At 46.9% G+C, this 24018-nt stretch overlaps 12 protein-coding genes across 12 annotated transcripts; 8 read left to right on the top strand and 4 right to left on the bottom strand.

The window, feature by feature from the left end:
- Positions 1-507: 507 nt before the first annotated feature.
- On the top strand, positions 508-1939 carry FPSE_03819 (uncharacterized protein; the record flags this gene model as incomplete). Its single annotated transcript, XM_009256937.1, has 2 exons — positions 508-699; positions 746-1939. The coding sequence occupies 2 exons, from the start codon at positions 508-510 to the stop codon at positions 1937-1939; spliced, it is 1386 nt and encodes a 461-aa protein (XP_009255212.1).
- Positions 1940-3142: 1203 nt separating this feature from the next.
- FPSE_03820 (uncharacterized protein) lies at positions 3143-4870 on the top strand (the record flags this gene model as incomplete). Its single annotated transcript, XM_009256938.1, has 4 exons — positions 3143-3659; positions 3710-3842; positions 3893-4304; positions 4355-4870. The coding sequence occupies 4 exons, from the start codon at positions 3143-3145 to the stop codon at positions 4868-4870; spliced, it is 1578 nt and encodes a 525-aa protein (XP_009255213.1).
- Positions 4871-5124: 254 nt separating this feature from the next.
- Positions 5125-6567, bottom strand: FPSE_03821 (uncharacterized protein; the record flags this gene model as incomplete). Its single annotated transcript, XM_009256939.1, has 1 exon — positions 5125-6567. One exon carries the CDS (start codon positions 6565-6567, stop codon positions 5125-5127), a length of 1443 nt encoding a protein of 480 aa, XP_009255214.1.
- A 763-nt stretch (positions 6568-7330) lies between these two features.
- Positions 7331-8468, top strand: FPSE_03822 (uncharacterized protein; the record flags this gene model as incomplete). The annotated part of the gene is made up of 2 exons (XM_009256940.1): positions 7331-7650; positions 7718-8468. 2 exons carry the CDS (start codon positions 7331-7333, stop codon positions 8466-8468), a joined length of 1071 nt encoding a protein of 356 aa, XP_009255215.1.
- Positions 8469-8803: 335 nt separating this feature from the next.
- Positions 8804-10242, top strand: FPSE_03823 (uncharacterized protein; the record flags this gene model as incomplete). Its single annotated transcript, XM_009256941.1, has 3 exons — positions 8804-9292; positions 9356-10063; positions 10111-10242. 3 exons carry the CDS (start codon positions 8804-8806, stop codon positions 10240-10242), a joined length of 1329 nt encoding a protein of 442 aa, XP_009255216.1.
- A 122-nt stretch (positions 10243-10364) lies between these two features.
- Positions 10365-12251, bottom strand: FPSE_03824 (uncharacterized protein; the record flags this gene model as incomplete). Its single annotated transcript, XM_009256942.1, has 5 exons — positions 10365-10786; positions 10839-10960; positions 11016-11107; positions 11160-11899; positions 11957-12251. 5 exons carry the CDS (start codon positions 12249-12251, stop codon positions 10365-10367), a joined length of 1671 nt encoding a protein of 556 aa, XP_009255217.1.
- A 285-nt stretch (positions 12252-12536) lies between these two features.
- On the bottom strand, positions 12537-13185 carry FPSE_03825 (uncharacterized protein; the record flags this gene model as incomplete). The annotated part of the gene is made up of 2 exons (XM_009256943.1): positions 12537-12886; positions 12954-13185. The coding sequence occupies 2 exons, from the start codon at positions 13183-13185 to the stop codon at positions 12537-12539; spliced, it is 582 nt and encodes a 193-aa protein (XP_009255218.1).
- A 921-nt stretch (positions 13186-14106) lies between these two features.
- FPSE_03826 (uncharacterized protein) lies at positions 14107-15198 on the top strand (the record flags this gene model as incomplete). Its single annotated transcript, XM_009256944.1, has 3 exons — positions 14107-14372; positions 14422-14488; positions 14539-15198. The coding sequence occupies 3 exons, from the start codon at positions 14107-14109 to the stop codon at positions 15196-15198; spliced, it is 993 nt and encodes a 330-aa protein (XP_009255219.1).
- Positions 15199-15520: 322 nt separating this feature from the next.
- On the bottom strand, positions 15521-17203 carry FPSE_03827 (uncharacterized protein; the record flags this gene model as incomplete). Its single annotated transcript, XM_009256945.1, has 3 exons — positions 15521-15917; positions 15972-16869; positions 17026-17203. 3 exons carry the CDS (start codon positions 17201-17203, stop codon positions 15521-15523), a joined length of 1473 nt encoding a protein of 490 aa, XP_009255220.1.
- Positions 17204-18895: 1692 nt separating this feature from the next.
- On the top strand, positions 18896-20105 carry FPSE_03828 (uncharacterized protein; the record flags this gene model as incomplete). Its single annotated transcript, XM_009256946.1, has 2 exons — positions 18896-19016; positions 19096-20105. The coding sequence occupies 2 exons, from the start codon at positions 18896-18898 to the stop codon at positions 20103-20105; spliced, it is 1131 nt and encodes a 376-aa protein (XP_009255221.1).
- Positions 20106-20617: 512 nt separating this feature from the next.
- On the top strand, positions 20618-21845 carry FPSE_03829 (uncharacterized protein; the record flags this gene model as incomplete). Its single annotated transcript, XM_009256947.1, has 4 exons — positions 20618-20840; positions 20892-21215; positions 21266-21640; positions 21694-21845. The coding sequence occupies 4 exons, from the start codon at positions 20618-20620 to the stop codon at positions 21843-21845; spliced, it is 1074 nt and encodes a 357-aa protein (XP_009255222.1).
- Positions 21846-22593: 748 nt separating this feature from the next.
- On the top strand, positions 22594-23608 carry FPSE_03830 (uncharacterized protein; the record flags this gene model as incomplete). Its single annotated transcript, XM_009256948.1, has 2 exons — positions 22594-22878; positions 22922-23608. The coding sequence occupies 2 exons, from the start codon at positions 22594-22596 to the stop codon at positions 23606-23608; spliced, it is 972 nt and encodes a 323-aa protein (XP_009255223.1).
- Positions 23609-24018: the final 410 nt, after the last annotated feature.

The raw sequence follows: 24018 nt of genomic DNA, 5'->3' as shown, positions 1-24018 counted from the left end.
CCAATCCCTCGGGAATCTTAGGTTATAATTTCAGACATAACGAGAGATGACACTGATACTTCCAACTAGGATTATCAGGGGCTCTAAAATTGTAAAAACCTATAATTTAGCCTCTTGCTATGGAGACATTCTTATTGGTAAGTTTAGTTTTAATTATTACTCTATGATTATTTCTAGGAACTAATGACCTTCTTCTTTCCTTGTCTTTATATTATAGTAGCGTGGATTATATTAAGTATAAGCTCCGCCTAAGGAATCACTCTGTTCAAGGTATGGTTACACGCTAAGCCGTAATAGAAAACTCTGGGCAGAGATCCCTTTATGTTACTACCCTAACCCAAGGCTTACCTAATTTAGTATAAATGCATAACTTATCGCTAAATACCCTTAATAATGCCGCGCGGACAATAAAATGTCCGCAATGGCAATAGTTAAATATTCCAACTCTCCGACACGAGTCTAAGATATAACACAATTCCCTCACGAAAATTGATTCCCTCTATCTAAATGTCTATTCCACAAAGACAAACACCTCCGATCGAGGAACTGCGTCAATTTTACGTTGGCAAAAGTATCAACGATGTTCCTAAACCTACGGTTATTCTCGACAAGGCTAGGATCGCTCGCCATTGCCAGTCTATGCTGGACTCTGTCGATGCGCTAGGCCTGGACTTTCGTGCCCATGTCAAAACTCACAAGGTGAACCTTCTTTATGCATGCAGAACTCTAGGACTAATTTTTACAGACAATAGAAGCCGCTCGTCTTCAATTTGGAAAAGGCAACCGTGACGTGAAGCTCATCGTGTCCACACTAGCCGAGATCGAACATCTTCTACCTCTCCTCAAAGAATACAAAGAAGCAGGTCGTCGACTCGACATCCTTTACGGTCTGCCCCTTCCTCGCTCTCAGATCCCACGTTTGGCAGCCTTGGGCGCAGAGTTGGGCCCAGACACCATCTCCGTTCTCATCGACCATCCATCTCAACTCCAACCCGTCAAAGCCTTTTCTCAGCATGCCAAATTTCCCGCAAAGGTGTTCTTAAAGGTCGACACAGGCTATCACCGTGCAGGACTCCCGCCGCTGTCACTAAACAAGAATGGATTGATAGAGTCCCTTGCGCAGCTCGAGGCAAGTGGGGAGGCCGAGCTGCTAGGACTGTACTCGCATAGTAGTCTGAGCTACAAGGACTCGACTCCAGAACAAGCCATGGCCAACTTGGAGGGCGAAATCCAAGGATGTCTCGATGCCGTCAATGCTCAAGCGCACTTGTTCGCAAAAAACAAAGAGATCATCATCAGTGTTGGTGCTTCACCTCAAGTCACAGCTGCCGAAAATCTAGCTACTTCGGACGGAGATCTGTCGCCTGCAGCCGAGTCGCTCCGAAAAGCCATTGAAGTTGTTACTACAGGTCAGCCAGGCGGCTTACAGACAAAGCTGGAGCTACATGCCGGCGTTTACTCCATTCTTGACATGCAGCAGGTTTCCACTAATTCGAGAAGAAACTTGGGATCACACGAAGAAGAGATTGCCATTTCCGTCATTGCGGAAGTGTGCAGTACATACAACGATGGTGAGCGAGCTCAACCAGAAGCCTTGGTCGCTGTTGGTACACTGGGCTTGGGCCGTGAGCCTTGTGCTGCTTACGCAGGCTGGGGAGTAGTGAGCCAGAGGTCTTACGAAGCTGGAACCAATACACCGAAACGGTTGATCGTCGACAGAGTAAGCCAAGAGCATTCAATCTTGGCTTGGGAGCACGCTCATGACGAGGATACGTCCGGGCTACCGCCTCTGCCGCTGGAAGTTGGGCAAAATGTTGTCATCTTTCCGAACCATGCATGTGTCACTGGGGCTCTCTATGGATGGTATCTTGTTGTCGACTCATCTCAAGGCGATGCGGAAAGGATTGTTGATGTTTGGGTAAGGGCTAGCGGATGGTGAGGCAAAGATAGATGGAATCTTGAAATCTAAATCGAAACTTTCATAATTACCGGTTCATCTCTGATACCAGCAGCTTAATAGTGCTTAAGAGGCTTACACCATCAACTATGCGAATTTACGATCCAACAATCTGACTAGTGACTAGAACAACATGATTCTTGACTGCACGCTCTAGGAGTTGCTCAAAAACATGTTTGCATTATGACGGCATGTTCAAGCTTATGGAAGTCAAGGATGAACAGAGTCGCGAGACAATGGCTTCTAATGCCCTGCTACTTCAATAATTTGTTTGAGGTAATAACAGGCAGCAACCAAGGGTTCAGTTCACTCTTTTTGTATCATCTAATCTCTTCTGCCGCTACCTTCCAGACAAGTACCCGATCGAAGACCTTCGCAAGGTCAGGAGGACCGGCCACAATGGCGGATACTTTGGTCACCACGTGCCCAGCCTGTCTCTGATCGTGTCTCACCCCGTTGGCGCCCGTCCTGCATCCGCTGGCACGAGCCCTGACCCAAGACAGAGACCAAGTATTGTGATGCTAGTATCACTATTGACAAGGACGATCAGTCGCTTATCTCCCTCGTGAATTCACTTTTGTATGACGAGCGCGTCTGTCTTCGTTTTGAGTGACGTTATGGCGAATGGTAATATGCAAACGCTATATGCGAGGACTGCATTCGAACGTGGTGCTTCCTGGGAGGTGTGGAGAGTCCATGTTGAGACAGCCATAGGTACGTATTGGATATTCCGTTTTGGGGTGACACTGAAACTGGTCTCATGCGATAGCAAGGTACCTAAGTACTAAAATTGTTAATCAAGTCTGTGAATCATGTATATATATTCTCCATTTAAAGAATTCAATGAAGTAAACTAGGTCGACATATTCTAGTTATCGAGTTGTTGTCCAAGAACTATCTCAGTTACTAGAATCACGTATATATCAAAACGATCTATGGTTTCTGTACTGTTGTATGTACTGTTCAAGGCGCCACCAATCGCATAATGACAAAGTCGGTGAATTCCTCTGCTGACACACCGGCTGAAAACAGCCCTTGTGACAAGCTGCATGCGCGTGATATCAGCCGTAGTATATATGGTATAACTCTGCTTATCTACAGCGTTTGCTGTTACTTGGCCCCGCCCGGCTACCGCGCTTGTGCTCCCAACAACCTAACCTTGACACAACAACTAACGTAAACACCATGGCACCTCGCGCTGCGCATACACACGGGCACGCGATCCCTCTTGGGGCGAAGCGACGCTTTCCGGTGTCTGCGACAAGCTCTGTGATCGATTTTGACGAGCAGGAACTACTTTTACAGCCAGAGGAACGCGATGATGAGGACGACACTAAAGCGGCTGATGAGTACAGCCCATGGCGTCATCACTTTCGATTGCTCCTGTTAGGATATCTATCCTTCATCTTTTTGAAACTCTCCCCGAATATGTTCAACACGATTCTCAGTCAGATTTTGGAGGGCATCCTATGTCGGCAATATCATGGTACCTCTGATCCTACTTCGGACCCGCGCTGCAAGGATGAGGACGTGCAGGGTGAATTGTCTATCATTCTCAGCATGAAGGCAACGTTTGAGCTTCTTCCGACTGTTATTTTTAGTATACCTTATGGCCTTGCGGCTGATGTGTATGGTCGCAAGCCGGTTCTCATAATAGCTACACTGGGCTGCGTCTTGTACGGCTTGGCTGGTCTTGTCATCTGTACGTCAACACAACTGGATGTCCTGCGCCATCACTAATCAACCTTACAGGCATGTTTCCCAGTATCTTCCCTCTACGTCTGCTTTGGGTGGCACCAATGGTTTCCGTCATTGGTGGTGGACCGTTAGTCCCAGTAATGATGGTATACGCCATGGCAAGTGATGCAGTTCCAGAGTCACGCAGGTACAGACGTCCAATCCCGACCCACATTGATCGATGCTAACAAGCGAAAGATCCGGGGTCTTCGTTGTTTTATCCACTGGACTAGTTGTCGGGACTCTCATAAGTGGACCTGCAATTTACTATCTTATAGGTAGTGGAGAGTGGCCTGCCATCTTCATCTCACTGGGATTTCAAGTCCTTGGACTCATCACCACCTTTTTTATACCCGAGACTCTCACACTCAAGAATGACCAGTCTGATGCTGGTAGTATTCGTGGACAGACGACCTTTACTCACAAAATCCGCAATGGTAGTCGAGACTTGCTAGCGAAATCGTTCAAGTCTCTGCGCGACATCTTTTGGTCTGACTCTACAATAACACTATTTATCTGCAGCTTACTCTTTATCGATGTTGGCGAAGATATCGGGTCAATTATCACGAAACAATATGCGGCAAAGCGATTTCATCTGAGTTGGCCAGAGGTATGGACCGAGATTACTATACCCACTTTGCATGTCTAACTGTCGAATAGGCTGGTGTTATTACTTCGGTAAAAAGCTTCACCCAGCTAGGGCTATGTCTTATTGCTTTGCCTTTTGCTCAAAGGGTGATGCGACGCTCCAATGTTCCGGCTATCACTCAGGATGTATGGATCGCTCGGACTTGCGTGGTGGTTCTGGTAATTGCTTATTGTCTGGCTGGCTTTGCCGACAATCTCATCGTGTTTGTCACGGCAATTGTCTTGTCTGCAGTCAACTTCTGTCTCAATCCGGCCCTCAGAAGTCTTCTTCTGACTATGGCACATAGCGCTGGTGCTGGCGCTGTACTTTCGGCTGTCGAAGTGCTGAACGCCATAGCCGCTGTTGTTTCAGGGCCAGTCATGGCTGCTGGCTTTCGCCTTGGGATGGAGTGGGGCGGTAAATGGCTTGGTCTACACTGGTTTATAGCCATGCTCATACTGTTACCTGGTGCTCTCATCGTGGTCTGTATGCGGTTCAATAATGTTGGCAGAAGACAAGAAACCCCCGACGATATTGAGGAAGCCTGAGGCGTAACGCTCGACTTCGATTAATCATTATTTATAGAAATGGAGGAGACAAAGGACAAAGCTAGATTTGGCAAGGTATGGGGTAGACAGCAGGGTAGGTTAACTGGCATAGACATTCGATTAGAAACGCACAAGAAAGCGAAGTGCCAAAGTCTTCATTATCTAAATCACGTAAGCGGCCAATAGAGACTAATGTCCTGAGCTCAAATTCATTATGAAATCTTATGACAAAGACGGGGTACAATCTATTATGCTCAGTGTGGAAGGGACAGAGCTAGCTTGAACCTCCGAACAAGCTCAGACCACAAAGCTTTGCGACCACTGTGCGTACGTTGAACAGCATCCCGATTCTCATACGCACGCCGTAAAAGATACTTCATACACTCCGAAGTACTTCCCCAAACAAGATATTTATACGCCGGCAAAGCAACTGGGGAACCACCAGCGCCAGCTTGTATGAGCTCGCATCCGAGCTCATCAGCCATGCCCTGTAACTGAGCAAAGACAATGCCCGACTTGGCCTCACCCCTGTTGCAGATAGCACGGGCTTTGTGTACAGACTCGGCATTGTGGGTAGCCAGAACAAGATGAGTATCTGGGAAATTCCCGTTCCCGCGGACAACTGGACTCCACTGTCGAGTAAGGATAGACTCGGAGATTGCATTATAGCAATTATCTGTCTCGGCCTTGGTATCATAGAAGCATTCCCGAGGGTCAGAACCGAGGTAAGCTCCGCGTACAAGTTTCACACCGAGAGTAAAGCCGCCTTTCTGAGCTTCTGCAAGATGTCGTGATATAGTCGTCGGTGTGACTCTTCTGTACGCTTGGTAGGTCCCGTAGATTATTGCAGTATTGGTGTTGTATCGGCGAGCGTAAATTATGGTCCAGCTGTCAATCCCCTCTTGTTGTGCATCGTGCTCGGCGTCAACGAGAATACTGACATCTCGTTGTTGGGCCAGGTTGCAAATCTCGTCCAGGGATTTTGAGAGATATGGAGAGGGATTCCTGTTCTGAGACAAGTTGTATAATGCTAGACGGCCAGCACCAGAGAGTTTGAGCGCAACATAGTTACCAGGGTCAGCCATATTGATAGTCTCAACGATGCTGTTGACCCAAGGTATGATATCGGCCGTGACATCATGAGGTGTTTCCACACTTGGGTCTGAGATAGCAGCAGCCTCTGCTTCATTCTCATGGGTAGCTTCTTTGGCGTGCGTCAAGATAACCCCCCCGAAACCGATGTCTTTCAAGCGTTTGACGGTACGTTGTACTTGGGTAGGAGTCTCGCCAGCGCAAAATTGAGCATAGAAGGACTTTCTGAGCAGGAAGTTGAGAATGAAATTCTTATCCGGATTGAGGAGAGCATTATCTGAGTGGGCGATAACCCAGAGAATGCGGAGGGACAAATCTTGAAGTATGAAAGACGAATATATCGATGTGATGAGAAAAGAACGAATTACCATGCCAAGTGGTAAAATCGATAAAGGAGACTTCTTCGCCCCCTTTGCGGGAGATTCACTCTTGGGCTGGACAGGGCGCAGCTCCGCAAGAGTGTGACTGCGACGGTGAGAGGAGTTCACATTTCTGCATTCTGATGAGTGCATCCAGCGTCGATATGGATGGTGGTATGAAAACGGAAATGATCTTGAATTGAGACGTGTTACTCCGCGTAACGTCTGCCGAGAGACATGGTTCATGATGGATTAGTCTTTGGACACTGATCAAGATTCGCGTTGTGTGATGAGAAGCAGATGAAGCAAGATTCAGATCTAGATCAGGATTTCTTACAATATGTAAGTTCGGCTTCGTAACACTAAACTATCCGCAAGGTGTTCAAAGGTTTAGCGGTGAAGAACTCATCCTGATTTGCAAACAAAGATACGTGACACAGGCAGTTAGTCGGAGGCGCCATCGGAGTGACGCGCATGGAGGCACACTAACATGACTTTGAGGGTAACAGATGTCCCTTCAAGGCCATTTTCCAATTTGCAATATATTACCATCAAGACGCTGTGAATGGCCAAACATACAGTCACGTGTAAGACTGCTCTGTTTAACAAAATAGCTCACAGTTTCCCCTCACTTAGATAAGGCTCGTGAAATTCTACTTAGCAGGCTATTTCAGGAGAATAGCTATCGATCACATTTAATCTGTGTTTCCCATTACCTTAACTATTTTCATTATCGAACTTCATATTGACATTTCAATGGGGACCCTAGTTACAGCAAACGATGGTCAACTGCACCTCCCATCAAAAGAAACTTTGCGGATGGCGATAAACGACTGTGTGTCCAGGCTTGAGCCGCTGCTTCAATCCGTGAACAACGCTGTGAGAGATTCAGTAACTGCCCTTCCTTTCTACGGTCCATGTCACTAATACATTCGGCAATGGATAGATTCACTCCAATCCTGAGCTGGCATACAATGAACAAAGTGCTCACGATACAATTTGTGACTTGATGGAAATACTTGGTTATCAAGTAACACGGCATGCCTATGGCCTGGACACAGCATTTGAAGTCCTTAGCGGAAGTGAGGGTAGAACCGTCAATTTCAACGCCGAGTATGATGCACTTCCAGAGATAGGCCATGCTTGTGGCCATAATCTTATAGCCACGGCAAGTGTGACGGGTTTCATCGCTACCTCTCACGTTCTACAGACATTTGGCATCGCTGGGAGGGTGCAACTACTTGGTACACCCGCCGAGGAAGACGGAGGAGGAAAGATTGATCTCTTGGATGCCGGAGCGTACGACAAGGTAGATGTATCCTTGATGATGTGAGTATTTTCCCTGCTTAGACGTCTCGATGATCCATTAGCGAAAAACAGTACTGATTACTGAAAGGCACCCAATGTCAGAAGATGATTATTTAGACAAAGGTGCCCTGGGATGTGCAGGATTCTCCAATGTCGCATCCTACAGTGTTCACGGCACCTACCATGGCGTCAGTGCCCACGCTGGAGCCACTCCATGGGAGGGAGTCAATGCACTTGATGCATTGGTCTCAGCCTACGTCAACATCTCCATGCTCAGACAGCAGATACTACCTTCAGAGAGAATCCACGGTGCTATCGTTGAAGCACCGAAGCCCTCATCAAATGCCATACCTGCACTTACCAAGACAGAATATACTGCCAGAAGCCCCACTATCCGCGGTGCTAAGGAACTGGCTGGCAGAATCCGTCAGTGTATGGAAGCTGGTGCTCTTGCCACTGGTTGCAAGTTGGACGTGGAAGAGAAAGCCGGGTACGCAGATTTACGCGTCAATGAGCCTCTGTGCAGCTCGTTTCAACAGAATATAGCTGCCAATGGTATCAAGGTCCTGAAGTCCTCAGGTCCCGTCGCCGCAGCTACCGATCAAGGGAATGTTTCCTACGTTAAACCAACTCTGCACGCAATTATCGGTATTCCAGTAGAGGATGGATGCAAGAACCACACGCCGGGATTTACCAAGGCAGCAGGGACTTCGATTGCTTTTGAGAGGGCGGTAATGTCCGGGAAGGCAATGGCCATGACTGCCTTGGATGTACTCATGGATGATGCCTTCTATGCACAGGTCAAGCAGAGTTTTGAGAAAGACAAAGAAGCTAGATAAGAGGGGATAATTATATTCGGTTGCAATTTCGAACTAAAGACATGGCAAGACACACGAAAAGAAGCAATGACGTGTTCTAGTTCCCTTCGAAGGATGTAGTGGAGTAATAAACTCGCATCGCCGAAAGGACAGAACAGCCTTTTACAGGACTTAGCTCCAGACATACGGTGATAAGAGGTGCATAGAATGTTTGACGATGATGAATAAAATTACTTATAAAATAAGGATACAAAGGCCTAGATTCCTCCTTCAACTCTACAACAAGTTCGGGTTTATTTTTATTTGCTCCAGTAACCTAACATCAACCTCTACATCACCAAATCACAAGTCGAACCATGGGCGTGAAGAGTGACAGCCATCTCAACCACGGTGAACTACACCCTTCTTGTGTTTTCAGTTCTCAAGATGCACTCAAAGCCGAAGAAGATCATTCTGCCAAGAACTACCAATCTCTTCCCATCGTATTCTCCCGTGCTCAGGGGGCCTCGGTCTGGGATCCTGAAGGTCGTCATTATCTCGACTTTCACGCTGCTTCCACGGCTCTGAACCACGGACACTGTCATCCGAAACTAGTCGCAACCCTTGTTGACCAGGCTTCTCGGCTGACTCTCACGTCTCGCGCTTTCCATAACGACATTTATCCCCAATTTGCTCGATATGTGACTGGTCTCTTTGGCTATGATCGCGTTCTCCCTTCGAGTACTGGTGCCGAAGCGTCGGAGACCGCCATCAAGGTTGCTCGAAAATGGGCCTACAAGGTTAAAGGCGTGCCTGAAAACCAGGCGATCGTATTCGGTGCAGCTGGAAACCATCATGGCCGAACGGTACGTTACTCTGCTCACTGAAGATGTTAACGACGGATCACGGCGACTGACCTCCATTTCCAGCTGGCAACAATTGCCCTTGCTTCTGACAACATGTCGCGAGACAATTATGGGCCACTAGACCAAAACATCAGCTGCACCATACCTGGAACCAATCGACACATCGAATACAATAACAAGGCTGCACTAGATGAAGCATTCAAAGCAGCAGGGTTCAACCTAGCAGCCTTTATCGTTGAGCCGATTCAAGGTGATGCAGGTGTTATCGTCGCTGATGACGACTATCTTCGACATGCGAGATCCCTTTGTGACAAGCACAATGTCCTCCTGATCTGTGACGAAATCCAGACAGGCATTGGTCGAACCGGAAGGTTTTTGGGTCACTACTGGAGCGGGATTCGCCCTGATATGATTCTTCTGGGTAAGACCATGACAGGTGGGATGTACCCCTTCTCGTGCGTACTAGGCGATGATGCTGTCATGCTCACCGTCGAGCCGGGAACGCATGGATCAACCTATGGTGGCAATCCACTGGGTGCGGCAGTTGCAATGCGTGCCCTCCAAGTTGTCGAGGAGGAGAATTTGGCAGAAAATGCGGAGCGTCTTGGTTGCGTCATGCGCGATGGCTTGAAGGAGATCCAGGCCCAGACAAGCATCATCGAGACAGTTCGTGGCAGGGGTCTGCTCAACGCTGTAGTGATTGACCAGTCCAAGACCAACGGCCATACTGGTATAGGCCTTTGCGAGTTGATGAAGGAAAAGGGCCTTTTAGTAAGTCTTATCAGTTCAGTCTATAGGTATTTACTAACCTTGGGCAGCTCAAGTCAAGCCGCACAGGTATCATCCGTATTTCACCCCCTCTGGTAATCACGGCAGAAGAGATTCATTGGTCACTTCGAATCATGAAGGAGTCGATTGATGAGCTTATGCAGCTTCCCAGTGCTTCATAGGATTTTTGACAGCAAGTAGACAAATCTTTGTTCGTTGATAGATCAATAAAAAACACATTTGATTATAGTAGATGCGTACTTGTTGGATTATTGTTGTTCAGCTATTCCGAGAACGAAGTGGCCTACTGCCGCATTCCCGACAAATCCCACAACTTGGTAGTCTTGGCCCGCATGAACTCGCTCACATCCATGACTTCAGTTGACTCGTCGTAGAGACGATCATCACTGTCTTGCGGGAAGAACTTCTGTACCACTTTCTTCATTGCGAGCTTGTCCGACCAGGTTCTTGGAACTTCTTCGCCCTGTCTCAGTACACGGAGAATGGTCGGGAGTTGGTATGCTGGGAGTTCTTCTGAAAGGTCGCTTCTGATCCTGCTCAAATCAACTTTTCCAACGTCATGATGAAGCCGCACAAGAGAGGCCACACGGGTATCGCAGTGTGGATCAGCTACTGGTAGGATGTATCCCTCAAGTATGTATGGAAGTGCTGTGAGACATGCTTCGACTTGCATTCGAGGGACTTTGTATGTGTAGAACTTGAATACTATGCAGAGTTAGATGATGATACTCAAAAGAAAGTATAAGAGAATACTCACAGTCCATGTTTGCTCTTCCTTGGAAGATCAGCCTTCCCTCATGGCGGGTGACCAAATCCCCCGTCTTGAAGAACCCTTCAGAGTCAAAGCGCTCATCGGTATCACGCTGTCGGTTCAAATAACTTGTCAAATATCAGTGAGAACATGACTCAGTAGTAGATGCAAAGACAAACTTACGCGAGGAACAATGATGGTGTTTTGACAAGAAGCTCTCCTGTAGATCCTTCAAGCTTAACTTCGACACCTGGCAGAGGAGTCCCAAGATCGTTCTACCCATTCTCACGTTAGCGGGTGCATATCTCTAATTTCGATACGTCTTACCTCAGTAAACTCCACTTCTCCATTGCAAATCAGTGTCTCCTGGGACTCCGTTGATCCATACAACACTCTGAGAGACCTTCCTCCGCGTAGGTCGTGCCAGAACTCCTTCAATCTTCTAGAAGGCATGGCCCCTGTTGCAGTAGCCTCACGGAGATGCATAGCACCTTCAATATACTCCCGAACAACATCTTCGGGAAGCTTTGAGATGTTTTCCTGGAAATAATGCATCATGCCATACCAGAAGGTCGGAGATAAGACTATTTTGGTGGCTGTCCTCTCTCGGAACTTCTCCCATATGAGATTATAGTTCCGCCCGAAATTCTGGATCTCGATGCGAACACCCGTAAGTAGCATCTGAAAGACCTTTGTGAAGTAGACCGACCAAAATGCTCCGCTGGGTATGAGACAAATGTCGTCGTTTGGCCCTGCCTCTGCCATTCGAGCATATTTGTTTATGGTTTTTCGTGAATGAAGAACACCTTTCGGGGCGCCCGTTGTGCCTGAAGTAAAGAACAGAATACTGGGGCGATCCTCAGCTACCCTGATCGATGTGTCGAGACTGTATGCTTCTATCGGTAGCAGCGCGTCAGTCTCACCTTGACTCTCAATCGGAATTAATGGTATCTCGACTTCTGCCTGAATTCTTGTTCCAAGATCAACATGCTCGGGACTTGCGAGCAGATATTTCGCATTGCACTGTTCAAGCATAAAGGCTGCCTCCTGTGGAAGGGCTCCTGTGGCTGTCGTTCTGTTGTATTAGCCGACGGCAACTCCTACGCTCTTGGTGCGTAACTCACGCATAGGGACAACCACTCCACCAAAGGCCAGAACAGCAAGAACTGAGATGATGAACTCATAGCCGTTCGGAGCCAAAACCCCTACGTAAAGATCTTCATCCTGGTCTGGGGACGACCCATGGAGACTTCGTAGCGTTTGTAGAAGCTTTGAAGTGCCATCAAGGACATGTCGATAGCCAAACTGAGTATCATGACTGTGGTCATCAACGATAATCTGATCCTTGTATTCATTGGCAAGCTTGAGGAGCCTGCTGAAGAGAACGTCCTCGGGAAAATTGATGTTCTTAGTCTGCATGATTGGGAGATTCCTGTAGTTGAGATAAAGAATGATGATATTGGGAAACTACTTCGGCGGGATGGCTGATATTTATGTCGAAGGTGTACTGATACAGTTGATCTGCAATATGGGGTGGGTTGTGCTTAAGAATTACAACGAATATTTGGCATGTGGAAGTATAGTTTCCTACGCAACTTGACTCCGTAGTCATGCCATCGCATTGGCAACAAGGTGATATTCACCAAAACGTGGTATTGATGCGTCAAAGGAGGGAACAAAACCCCATAAACCGACAACTTTCCACTATTCTCCGTCCCATTTCCTTTTTGTGCCATTATTGTGTTCTCCATTCTTGTTCTCGCTCGAAACAGTGCTACGGGCGACAGCACTGTATGAATCCAGAGCCTGAATAGCTGATTTGCATATTGCATCAATGTCTCCGTGGATGATAAAAGCATTCCATCCCATGTTAATCCTACTTTCCAATGTTGAGTGAGATATACCAAATCCCATCATAGGAAGATTATTCTTTCTAGCTGCGTCCCGTATTCTCTCGAGGGCAGACACGAAAGCAGGCTCATCGCCATCAAGACTCCCAGTAGCCATTCCCATGCATAGCCGCAAGTCGCCAGTGCCGATAAAAAGCCCATCAACTAAGGAAGCGAAATTAGTATTTGCCACTGCTTGGTGTTTTAGAAAAGGGAATGGGACAATACATACCACCAGGCACTTGGCAGATTTCTTCAATGTTTTCCAGTCCTTCCAGATCCTCGATCTGACAGATTACAGCAGCGTGGTTGTTCCAAACATCGTATGTCGTCTGACCTTCTGGCGTTTTATGTTGCTGCTTGTTGATCAAGGCAGCTGGAGGATAACTCCTGTCGCCCATTGGTGGGAATCTCGACAGCCGGACCAGTTCCTCCGCCTGCTTTGCATTTTGGATGTGAGGCATGATTACTCCGCCGGCGCCCGCGTTCAGGGCATACGGAACTAGCTCTGGTGAGCAACCTGGAATCCGCACCAGCGGTACCATTGTTCCATTTGAGTGATACTGGATGGTCCGAATGAGGCTGACCAGTAGCGTTGCATTTAGCGGCGTGTGTTCCTGTTCTCATCTGTCAATGGCTTGAAATTCCCGTTGTTGAGTAATAAGAACTAACCGCATCGAGAAAACAAAAATGATATGGTGTCGAGGCAACGATTCGTGCAGCTTCTTCGTGGGGAATTCGACAGCCAGTGCCCCATAGTATTGTGCCAGACTTTAGCATTGCCTTGAAGTTGGTCGGCTGAGCCAGACTCAAGGCATTGAAGTTTTGTGTTTTGAGTGTTCTCATTTTTCCCCAGTGCTATCCTCTGAACCTGATGTGGTTTGCTGACGATGGAGCTACGAATGCTGTATTAAATATGCTCGCTTGTGGGTTGTTGGGTTCTCGGACGGAATAAGCAGCCGGGCTCACCATCAGTGTGTTGAGATATTGAAGGTGGAAGTGGATAGATAATGGCACTAAAGCTAACACCGCTCGGTCTGGGGCTTATCTATAAGATAATTTTATTCTTCATCGGCTTCGCGATGCAAGTTGCTTTGATACCTGGTACCTGAGCATTCTAGGATGTGTTGCAATGCATGTACCGCGGATGCTTCACGGTAATATTCATGGATAACGGTGATACTTTAGAGCTAATTTTATATCGATAATGAGATTTGATGATGTGTGGAAGCCCTCAACAGAGCATGGGTGAACGACTTATTTCATGACATGACACGAATGGCAGCTAAAACGAATAGAAGTATTTAAAACGAAACATGACTCCCAGAAATTGTCAATTCACATATTTCATCTTCAACTAGCAGAGAAATTTTTATTTCTAAATCATGACTGTCGACGTAAAGAGAATCGCGAATCTCAAGTCAGTTTCCCTGGCTGGATTACTCACCGGCCAAGCCGATGCTATCGATGATCTTGTATCGTCCTGCAAAACCTACGGGTTCTTTTATCTTGACTTCCAAGACCCATCAACAAGCGGTATCCTCAAGCTCGTTGAACAACTTGCTGTCATTGGCAAGACAGTCTTCAAGCTCCCACTAGAGGAGAAGGAGGAATACAGCACTGAGAAATATCTGCCATCCAGACTTCTAGGGTACGACGATAAAACAACCTACTTATGCAACTCGGCTAATGCATTACAGCTACAAGCGAGCCGGATGCTCTGTTGGGCCGTTTTCTGGAAAGAAAGATGGCTACGAGAGTTTTTCGGTATGGCTCTCTCACTCGAGGCGCATCATACACTGACACGTATATCTCAGATTCACAACAATGGCATCTTTGGCGAAGACGCAATGATCGTTCCGGAAGACATTGATCAAAACCTAGCGTTGTTCAAAATGTTCATGGGTGAGGTTCATGGATATACCGATTGCATTCTTTCCATTTTGTCTGAGGCTTTGCAGCTGCCGTACGACTTGAAGGATTGCCACAGGAAGGACAAGCCGTCGTCAGCTAACATGGCCATGTTGAACTACTTGCCTTGGGGTAGCAGCGATGAGAGAATCGGTAACATGGCCCATACCGATATGGGGACACTGACTGTTGTCTTCTCCAAGTCTGATGGTCTTCAGGCCATGCTGCCTGGGTGTGATGACTGGTCCTTTATCCCACCCAAAGAAGGCCATGCTGTTGTAAATGTTGGAGACTCGCTGCGGTTTCTGTCCAATGGCATGTTGGCTTCATCCCTCCACCGTGTCGTGCCACCACCAGATTCAGTCGGCCAAGACAAGTTCTCCGTCATCTATTTTTTGCGTCCCGAGTTTGACGCCAAGTTCAAAGATCACGATGGCAAAGAAATCAACAGTGTTGAATGGCATAACAAGAAGTATTCTCTGTTCCGGGAGGCCAGCCTTGATGCCAAGACGCATGGAGCCATGCTGACTGGTAGGAGAGAATATCTTGGAGCAACAGGGGCTTGAAAGTGATGAATTTTCATTTTCTTTTAATTAGTCATTGTCTGTTGAGAACGCCGGAAATTGACAATTGTTCCTTTCTTGTAAACGGAAGTAGGTGGAATGGATGCAGTACTAAGTAGTTACTTGCTGGGGCCACTGCAAGTTGCTGCTTGGCTATCTGTGTTGTTCAGATGTTGGTAGAGCTCATCAATCGGAAAAGAAAAGGTTGACAGCTGGTTGTCCATGGTGAAGTCCCAATATGTTGACGAGCTCAGTTCATCTAACTAAGGTTAGCACAAACTTGGTAACAGTGGTAGAGAAAGTAATACAATTGTTAAACTCATCGTCAGGTAACAGTGAGAGACAAAGAGACTCGGTCTGGTCCCACATGGCTGTGTCTTCGCATATGGTTATGGCCCCAGGCGATGTTGCGCTCAGATCCGATTGCACCAAAGTTGGCGTTCCCGACGATGACATCAATCGTGGTGACTTCCAAGAACGTCGAGGATCTTGTTCCGGTTCTGCAATAATGTGACATCAGATAGTGAAGCATACTCGCCACTACCTTTGGGGGCTCACCATCGACACGAAGTCTCTTCCCGGTTGTCATTTCTTCCAATCTCTGTGCGACGTGGTTGCCCAATTCGGAGAGTTCCAGATCTTTCACGAGATGATGAATGCCAAGAGCCCTAAATTTGACGGCGGCTGCGCTCATCTGCTCTTTCGTGCATCTGGAAGTGTACCTGTAATTCCATTTGTGAGAAGACAATCACCCAATCAATCGAGAAGTAACATACGCTGAACGAGGTATCTCCGAGGGCAAGGCGATGAGGATTCCTAGTCCCGATACTTCACTAAATATCCTGGTCCATTCGTGGAATCTACAGCCCTGGTCAACCCAGTTGAGACATTTGTTGGCGGATTTTGCATCCTGAAAGCGCTCTGGAAAGTCGTCGCAAAGCTTTTGGGCTAGCTCGCGACGCTTGTCTCGTATCCAATGTTCGCCGGTATGATAGCCAGCTTCTACCGTATGGCGATAGATATTATAACACTCAAATCTGTGGTAAATACTCAACAAGTCCCGCATATCAGCATTATCTTGCTTGATAGCTATGGCGGCTCTCCAGCCTTGTCCGTTTGGGAATGCTGCCTTGGATTCTTCAACTTTGTGAAAGAATAGACTGCGATCTATTTTGCACGCTTCCAGCAGCAGTCGCAGAGATGGTGTGAAGTCAATGTCATTACAACTGGTAAGTCGAGTTTCAACAAGAGTGTCGTCATCAAACACGGTTGGAAGGGCCGTAGTATCAGAGGGGTTTAACACTAACGCGCCAATTATCGGGTCTTGCAATTCGTTCAGTGCCTGTTGCTGACAGATGGTGTTCTGCTGTAGCAGAGGAGACGTGTTAGAGTTGTCAAACCCTTGGAACATCTGGGTCAGTGTACTTCTCCCGCCGGGACTTGCATATTGTGCGGTGGTTGGGTGATTGTTATCTATGGAAACCGGATCTTGAGACTGACCTAAGCTGCCAGGGCCTAGGCTGTCGGCTTCATGTGTGATTTGCTGATCACAAAGCTGAGATGTGCAATCTTGAGACTCTGCTTGTCTATTCGTATCGGTATTGTTGCTAGATCTGGACGCTGTTGGCAGACTCGGAGTAGACACGTCACCTTGGCGTGACAAGACCGATCGAACTGCAAAGGATCAGATCAGTCAATTTCAGTACTTCTCTAGTCAATGACAGGCGCATAGCGTATGGTGGTTTGAATCTCGTCATGATATCTGCGGATGTGCTGCCATTTTGGCAGATCACATATCTGATTCATCTAGTGGTGCCACGAGAGACTTACAAGACGGGCACAGCAAGAAGAAGAGGCGAATCAAAGCGACAGAATCCGGTGGCGGAAGACGTAAGAAGCACTTGGAGGCTTCCGAAGCGGAAATCTCACTCTCGTTTGCCCTAAAATAGCTTGCAAGCTGACTTAACAAGTCTTGTAGGTGGGTATTCGAGTTGCACTCGGCTTGCATCCTGGCAGAAGGGATAAACTCAATGTTGGAGAGCGAATGGATTAAACAGAATGGGTGAAGGGGTATCAACACAATCAGACGTTGGCAATCGAACGCGATATCTGATAGCTTACAAAGCAAACAGAACAGTTGAACTGGATCCAAGACACTGGGCCCGTGGCACGGGTCTTGAAATAGGTGCGGTATTGTCTCAAGTGGTGACGACAGCGGGTGAATCCCTCTAGTTCCTTTACGGTATATGTCGATTGGATGTCCTGCAGTACATCCCTCCCATATGCATGGTGTAGTGCATTGCATATTATTTATATGCGACAATCTCCCATAACGGCAACGGCGAAAAGTGGCGTTCTTCACCGTGAGAACCGGCTCGACATACTCTTCAGTCATTTGGATCACTACCCTTTTGTCAAGAAAGGGACTATATAGTATTAGTGGAAGCCATATCATGAGTACTTTGCCTCTTCCTAGGTATAGTGGCGCGGGAAGCTTACTGGAGATTTCTGCTGCAACAGCCTTCTCCCCCCATTGGAGATCAACATGCAATGACATCTTTAACCTGTAAGCAGTCTTTTGTTTACCCCTCCGCAGCAGATGCATTGTTTGAGGCTTCTCTCTGCAGTGCAGACAGACTCCACTTAGGCATGAAAACGAGACGAAATTCAGGACCATGTGGATTTGGAGGTGCGTTCCATAGGCTCAATGCTCATGGCTCCTTTGCAATAGGTTAGGATACTGTTGATTATCAGAACTGTATTGCAGGTGGCGTAGTGATTGGACATGGGATCGCAGGACGGGTGAGATGGAGGGTCGGGCCATCGGTCGCATCTCCGAAGGCTGACCTACATGTGCCAAGATCCTCTTTTCTCTTTTCCCTTGTCTCGCCTAGAAGTAAGCGTTGCTGTGTGATGATATGCAACAGACTGGGCTGATAGATCCTTACGAAATAAAGCGTGCGAGGTCCATACTCAACTGTGGTGCAGCATGGGGTCTTTATAATTCAGTTGTTGGGTCACTCTCAGGCGGTTACGTTGTAATTATGGTCCCGCTTCCAACCTTAGATACGCGAGATGATGTGTCAAAAGAGCGTCTCCGCAGTCCAGCAGTAAGCATGTTCACTGGGCATGGCCAAAGAAGTCTCATTAAAGTAGATATTGATAAACATTTCAGATCAGGACGGTCAATGAGAACAGTTATCTATATAGTCAACCCATGAACCTGCGCATTCTCAAACTACCTGCTGTGGGTTAATGTCGAAGGAGACTTCACATCACATAACCCAGTCAAAAGAGAATGTAACATCAGCATGCGCGCTTCCGCTTTCAGCTTATCGAGTGGAGAAGAGAGGCCTTGCCATGTACCATGCATTAATTAGCATGGAACCGGTGAGACACCAGAAACATACATGTACTCAATGGGAATATATCCTCTCGTTCCTCGCATGTCATTCCACATCAAACTAATGTCGTTTTTTCCATCGCAATCATGACAATAAGCAGACGACTGCCACAACTTGCCTCTGAAATCGTTCGGAGGCAGTTTCCTGGCCTGGACAAAGGCTCCATCTGTCTCAACAATGGCGCTGGGTCTCTGGTATACAAGGGTGTTATCGAGAGGCATGTCACACACACACCCCAAGGGAACTCTGAATGAGTTCTTTCTAACAACTGGCCTGCGAACAGCATTGCGACTACCATGTCCAATCCTCACATGAATCTTCGCGGGCTCGACTCAAAGAGCCATGTTGATGTCAAAAGACGTGCTGCCCAGTACTCAAGAATAGCATCATTTATGAATGCAGATCCAGACGAAATCGGTAAGGTCACTTCATTACATCTTGGGTTTCAGAAATTCCCAATGAGGCCTTATTCTTCTGTTACTAATGAGCCCAACAGCATTTGGTCTTTCAACAACCGGTCTGCTCAGAACCTTGACCAACTCACTTCGCCCAAATCTCAATTCAGACTCTGAGATTGTTGTTTCTGTTCTCTGCCATGAAGCTGGAATCACTGCATGGCGAGCCTTGGCAAAGAGTCTCGGCATAGTCATCAAGTGGTGGGCTCCACCAAAGGGCTATGGTACAGACCCCAGGCTCACTCTTGCATCACTTCGGCCTCTGTTATCTCCCAAAACAAGACTTGTTGCTTGTGGACATGTGTCGAACGTCACTGGGACGATTGAGCCCATAAAGGACATCGCAGACCTTGTCCATACTATCCCGGGTGCCATGGTATGCGTCGATGGGGTAGCTTGGGCTCCCCATCGTCCAATTGACGTCAAGAGTCTTGACGTCGACTTTTATATCTTCAGTTGGTACAAGGCCTTTGGTCCTCATCTTTCCCAGATATATGCTCGTCGACGTGTTCAACAGCGCTTCCTATCCAGCCTCAATCACTATTTCTTCGAACCCAATACCTTGTCCGTCAAGCTTGGCCTTGGAAATCACTGCATTGAGCTGGAACATTCCGTTGTACCCATTATCAACTATCTAGAGGACCAAGTCGGCTGGGAGTCCATCGTTGGTCACGAGCAGGCCATCACTGGATATCTTCTTGACTACCTGACATCCAACCCAGACATGTATACTGTTTATGGGTCTCACTCTTCAGATCCCAACGATCGAGTGTCTTTGGTCAGCTTCTCTGTGAATGGGCTTTCATCGGATCGAGTGGCGCAGGAGGTCCACGAAACATCGGCATGTCGCTTGATAAGTGGAGATTGCTGGTCACCTCGTACAGTCTACGATGTTTTGGGACGTGGAGATGACGGTATTATACGGGCAAGTCTGGTGCATTACAACACTATGGATGAGATGAGAACCTTTACACAAGTCTTGGACCAAGCAGTGCGTCGCTTGAGACACAGGGACTCTCCTCCATCGGCTGTTCATGCTGCTGCTGGTTAGATAGAAATGATATGCTTGATATCACGCACAATAATTTCGTACTTGATATTAGTATTCTGTTTGTAGTTATGAGAGTAGCTAACTCGTATTTAAGTATGATTCAAAGTGCCTCAATAACAAAAATTAATATCAACTTAATCTAGTCTATCTCAACTGTACTGACCAATTCATGCAAATAGGAACTACAAGAAATTCTTAGTGGCAGCAAGACTTTACTCTAATAATACCTACCACAACCGTCAACTTGGTGATTGATGGTGTACTATTGTTTCTTGTCATGCTACTTTTGTAGGCGAACTGTTATACAGATGGGTGACGTGTAGAACTATTCGGTGGGTTTTTTGACGAGATATTCTACATCCTTGCTGCGAACCTTGGTTTTCGTGTCGCGAGAGGCTGCTGAGGCACTCTGATTACACCAACAAATAGATATTTAAACACCGGAGTCCTCAGACGGCTGGCACTAGACTTAAACATAACTCATCAAACCTAACATCTTCGTTATTCTCGAAATGTCTGATCCACAGTTGGAAACCTTTTTGTCGAATGGAAATAGCAATGGAACTACGAAAGTCAAACTCAAGAAAGAACCTTTGAAACTCAGTGGTTTGTTGGACGGTTACGAGTCCTTCAGTGTCACTCCAGTTATTGGAACTGAATTTCCCAACGCAAATGTCGTGGACTGGCTGAGAGCGGACAACAGCGATGAGCTCATTCGTGAATTAGCTATCACTAGTAAGTCACCTAATTTGCATTGTTTGACGACATGTGGCTGAATATGGGCAGTATCGCGCCGTGGTGTTGTCTTCTTCCGTGCCCAGAAAGACCTTACCAACGAGCTTCAAATGGAGCTTGCTGATCGCCTAGGTCGACTCACTGGCAAACCAGAGTCTTCAACACTGCACGTTCACCCTTTGCAGAACTTCAATCCTGACGAAGAAAAACATGTCAATACTATTACCACGGACAAGGCTGCCAACCCGGCTGAAGACCTTTGGAAAAACAGACCCAGCGATATCAGGAATAGCTGGCACACTGATGCTGGATATGAGCCTAATCCCCCGGATTACTCGATCTTGAAGGTGGTCAAGATGCCGCCGACTGGAGGAGGTATTTGACTAGCTGAAACCGATAGCAAAAGCATTCTAACCGCGTTACAGACACAATGTGGGCCTCCTCCTGTGAGATCTATGACAAGATCTCTCCCAGCTATCGCAAGTTTCTCGAGGGTCTCACAGCACAGTTTTCTCAGAGGAGATTACCTAAAGTTGCTGCAGAGAAGGGTTTCGAGCTTTACACTCAGCCCCGAGGATCTCCTAACAACGTAGGCGATAGCCTGACAACCACCCACCCGGTTGTCCGTACTAATCCTGTCACGGGATGGAAGAGCCTCTTCGCGGTTGGAAATCATTGCGAGAGCATCAACGACCTGACACCAGATGAGAGCAAGCGTCTTCTTGATTGGTTCCTACAGATGATTGTCGAGGAACATGACTGTCAACTGAGACATCGCTGGAAGAGTCCATATGATCTTGGTGAGTATTCAGCATCTTTTGTAGTTTGAAGGACATGTTTAACTCTGCAGCAGCCATTTGGGATAACCGTACTGTTTACCACACCGCGATCTTTGACTACGCTGGGCTTGGTGCGCGTACAGGTCACCGTACAGTTGGGATTGGAGAAAGCCCATATTTTGATGCTGGAAGCAAGACTAGACGCGAAGCACTGGCCACAGAGTAAGGGTTTCATTGGTGTTTCATTTAGTATGGAGACGCGTCTCTGAATATCACGTAACAATAAATAAGATGCGATGATTGGCCTAAATTACATCTTGACAGGGATGTCGACGCGTCGAACTCGCGTTCCAGTCTAAGAGGATTAGGTGACCTTGAAATGTACATTCAATGGGATAAGATGTCAGTAACTTCTCGTAGAAATGCAACTCTCTTTAACCTTGGGCAATTGTTATTCATTTAATAAACATTTTGAAACACAATAAAAGAAGAATATAACGAGATAATTGATACTTGTATACTCCAGTGCTAGAACAGTCGTCGCGTCGCATTTTGGTTAAGATCTGATCAACTGAATACTCTGTAGGGTAGGGAATGTTCAAATTTGAGACAATCTTTAAGATTGCCCTTTCATATCGATAAGATAGTAGATAGTGTTATCAAGATTAGAACGATAAGATTGCAGACCTTGTCTCTATGTTCGGCTCTCATGACTTTCCCTCTGGAACAACCTGGTCAGATGTCTATTTTTAGATTACCCTGTCTGAGGAAATTCAATCATCATGAATCGCGAATCAGTTTGTTCGTGTGCTGCAGGAGTTCACTATAGCGGTGACTTAACTTTCTTTCCTTGTATAAATGTGCTTGATTTGAATCTTTCCTATTAAATCTTGTTTCTGCCATTGCCTCCTGTGTCTGATATTGCTTTTTACATTCGTATTATTTTAAAAGATCTTCACTGCTTCCTAGGCATTATGGGAAGCATAGACCGAAGCAAGAGTCCTGAGACTCGCACTCAAAGCGTTTTTCTATTTGCTCTCAACCGCACCTGTTCTCATGTTTTATGCCGTCTACTCTCTGGACAGCCAGGATGGATTCAGTCAAATTACCATTTCAAGCCTGCTTTCGATTTCGCCCGAGAATCTTTCAACTGGGGACCGCTAAACTCAGTCTCCAACGAGCAACGTGAAGGTGTTGAAAAACTTCTCCAGGAAGGGTTTGATGAGATCCAAACGGAATTGGAGGCTGCCGAAACCAAGGTAAGTCATATTGATTCATACGGGTCTGTATTAACGTCTATAGAATCTGTCCATGTTTCTGAAGGAACATACCTTCTACATCTGGGAACCTTCCAAGCTATCACAACACATGTGGGGTGGACCTCCCAGCCCGTCTTTTACCGTCGAGCAAGAGAGATCTTCTGTGTCCACAGACGCGCCAAAAACCAACCCAACCATATTCCCCGACAAGTGGCTACTATCGTGGAGACCAATTTTCCTAATTCGACACCCAGCCCTCACGTTCGAATCTTGGTATAGAGCTGAAAGCGGTGCGCGATCTATCGATCTTGCCGATAGGTCATGGGCCTACTATACTACATATCAGTACTCTCGACAGTTGTATGATTGGTTCCTGTCAAAGGTCGATCCGGAATATGGACCGGTCGTTGTTGATGCAGACGATATTCTTGATGGAGATTCAGCAATCAAGAAGCTTTGCAACTCACTCGACATGGATGAAAAGCACATTGTTTACGAATGGGACGTCATAAAGGCCCCAGAAAACGCTGGCTGTCGGGAACTGAAATTCATGAGCGACTATTGGAATTCAACCTCAATTGATAGCTCAAAGAGTTCAAGGGGCTTCGATATGGACATCGCATATAAAAGGTGGGAGAAGGACTTTGGCCCTGAGGATGCCGCGAAGCTTCTGGTGATTGTGGAAGATTCAATGGCAGACTATAACTACTTGAAGGAGAACAAGATGTAGAGAATTCGGTTGCAACATGGAACTATACATCGGCAAAGACGTTATCTCCTAGAACGAAGGTTGCTATGAAGTTTATTAGTGATAAGAACATAGGTGCTGCAACAGGAGGGCACTCTCAAACCCCTCCAACGGCAAACAATACTGGAAAGAGGATTTAAAACCCATCCTAACCCCCACTGAGAAAATAACTGGCAATTATCTCCAACAGAATATTTCGGAACGAGCCCGGCGATAAAAACGGTGATAAGATAAGATGCCATTCCGAGCGGGTTACATCCAAACCAAGGTTCACGAAAAGCCTCATTTACATGCTAAACCAGGTGCTAACAGATGGTTACCGCAAAAGTCCATGACTCGCTCGGCAGGATGGGTCTCGCTGTAACATAGCCCCAGATTCGGAATCAAAAGGT

The sequence above is a fragment of the Fusarium pseudograminearum genome, chromosome 1, assembly GCF_000303195.2.
Source record: "Fusarium pseudograminearum CS3096 chromosome 1, whole genome shotgun sequence".
Lineage (NCBI taxonomy): Eukaryota > Fungi > Ascomycota > Sordariomycetes > Hypocreales > Nectriaceae > Fusarium > Fusarium pseudograminearum.
This window is presented reverse-complemented; position numbering and strand designations above follow the sequence as displayed.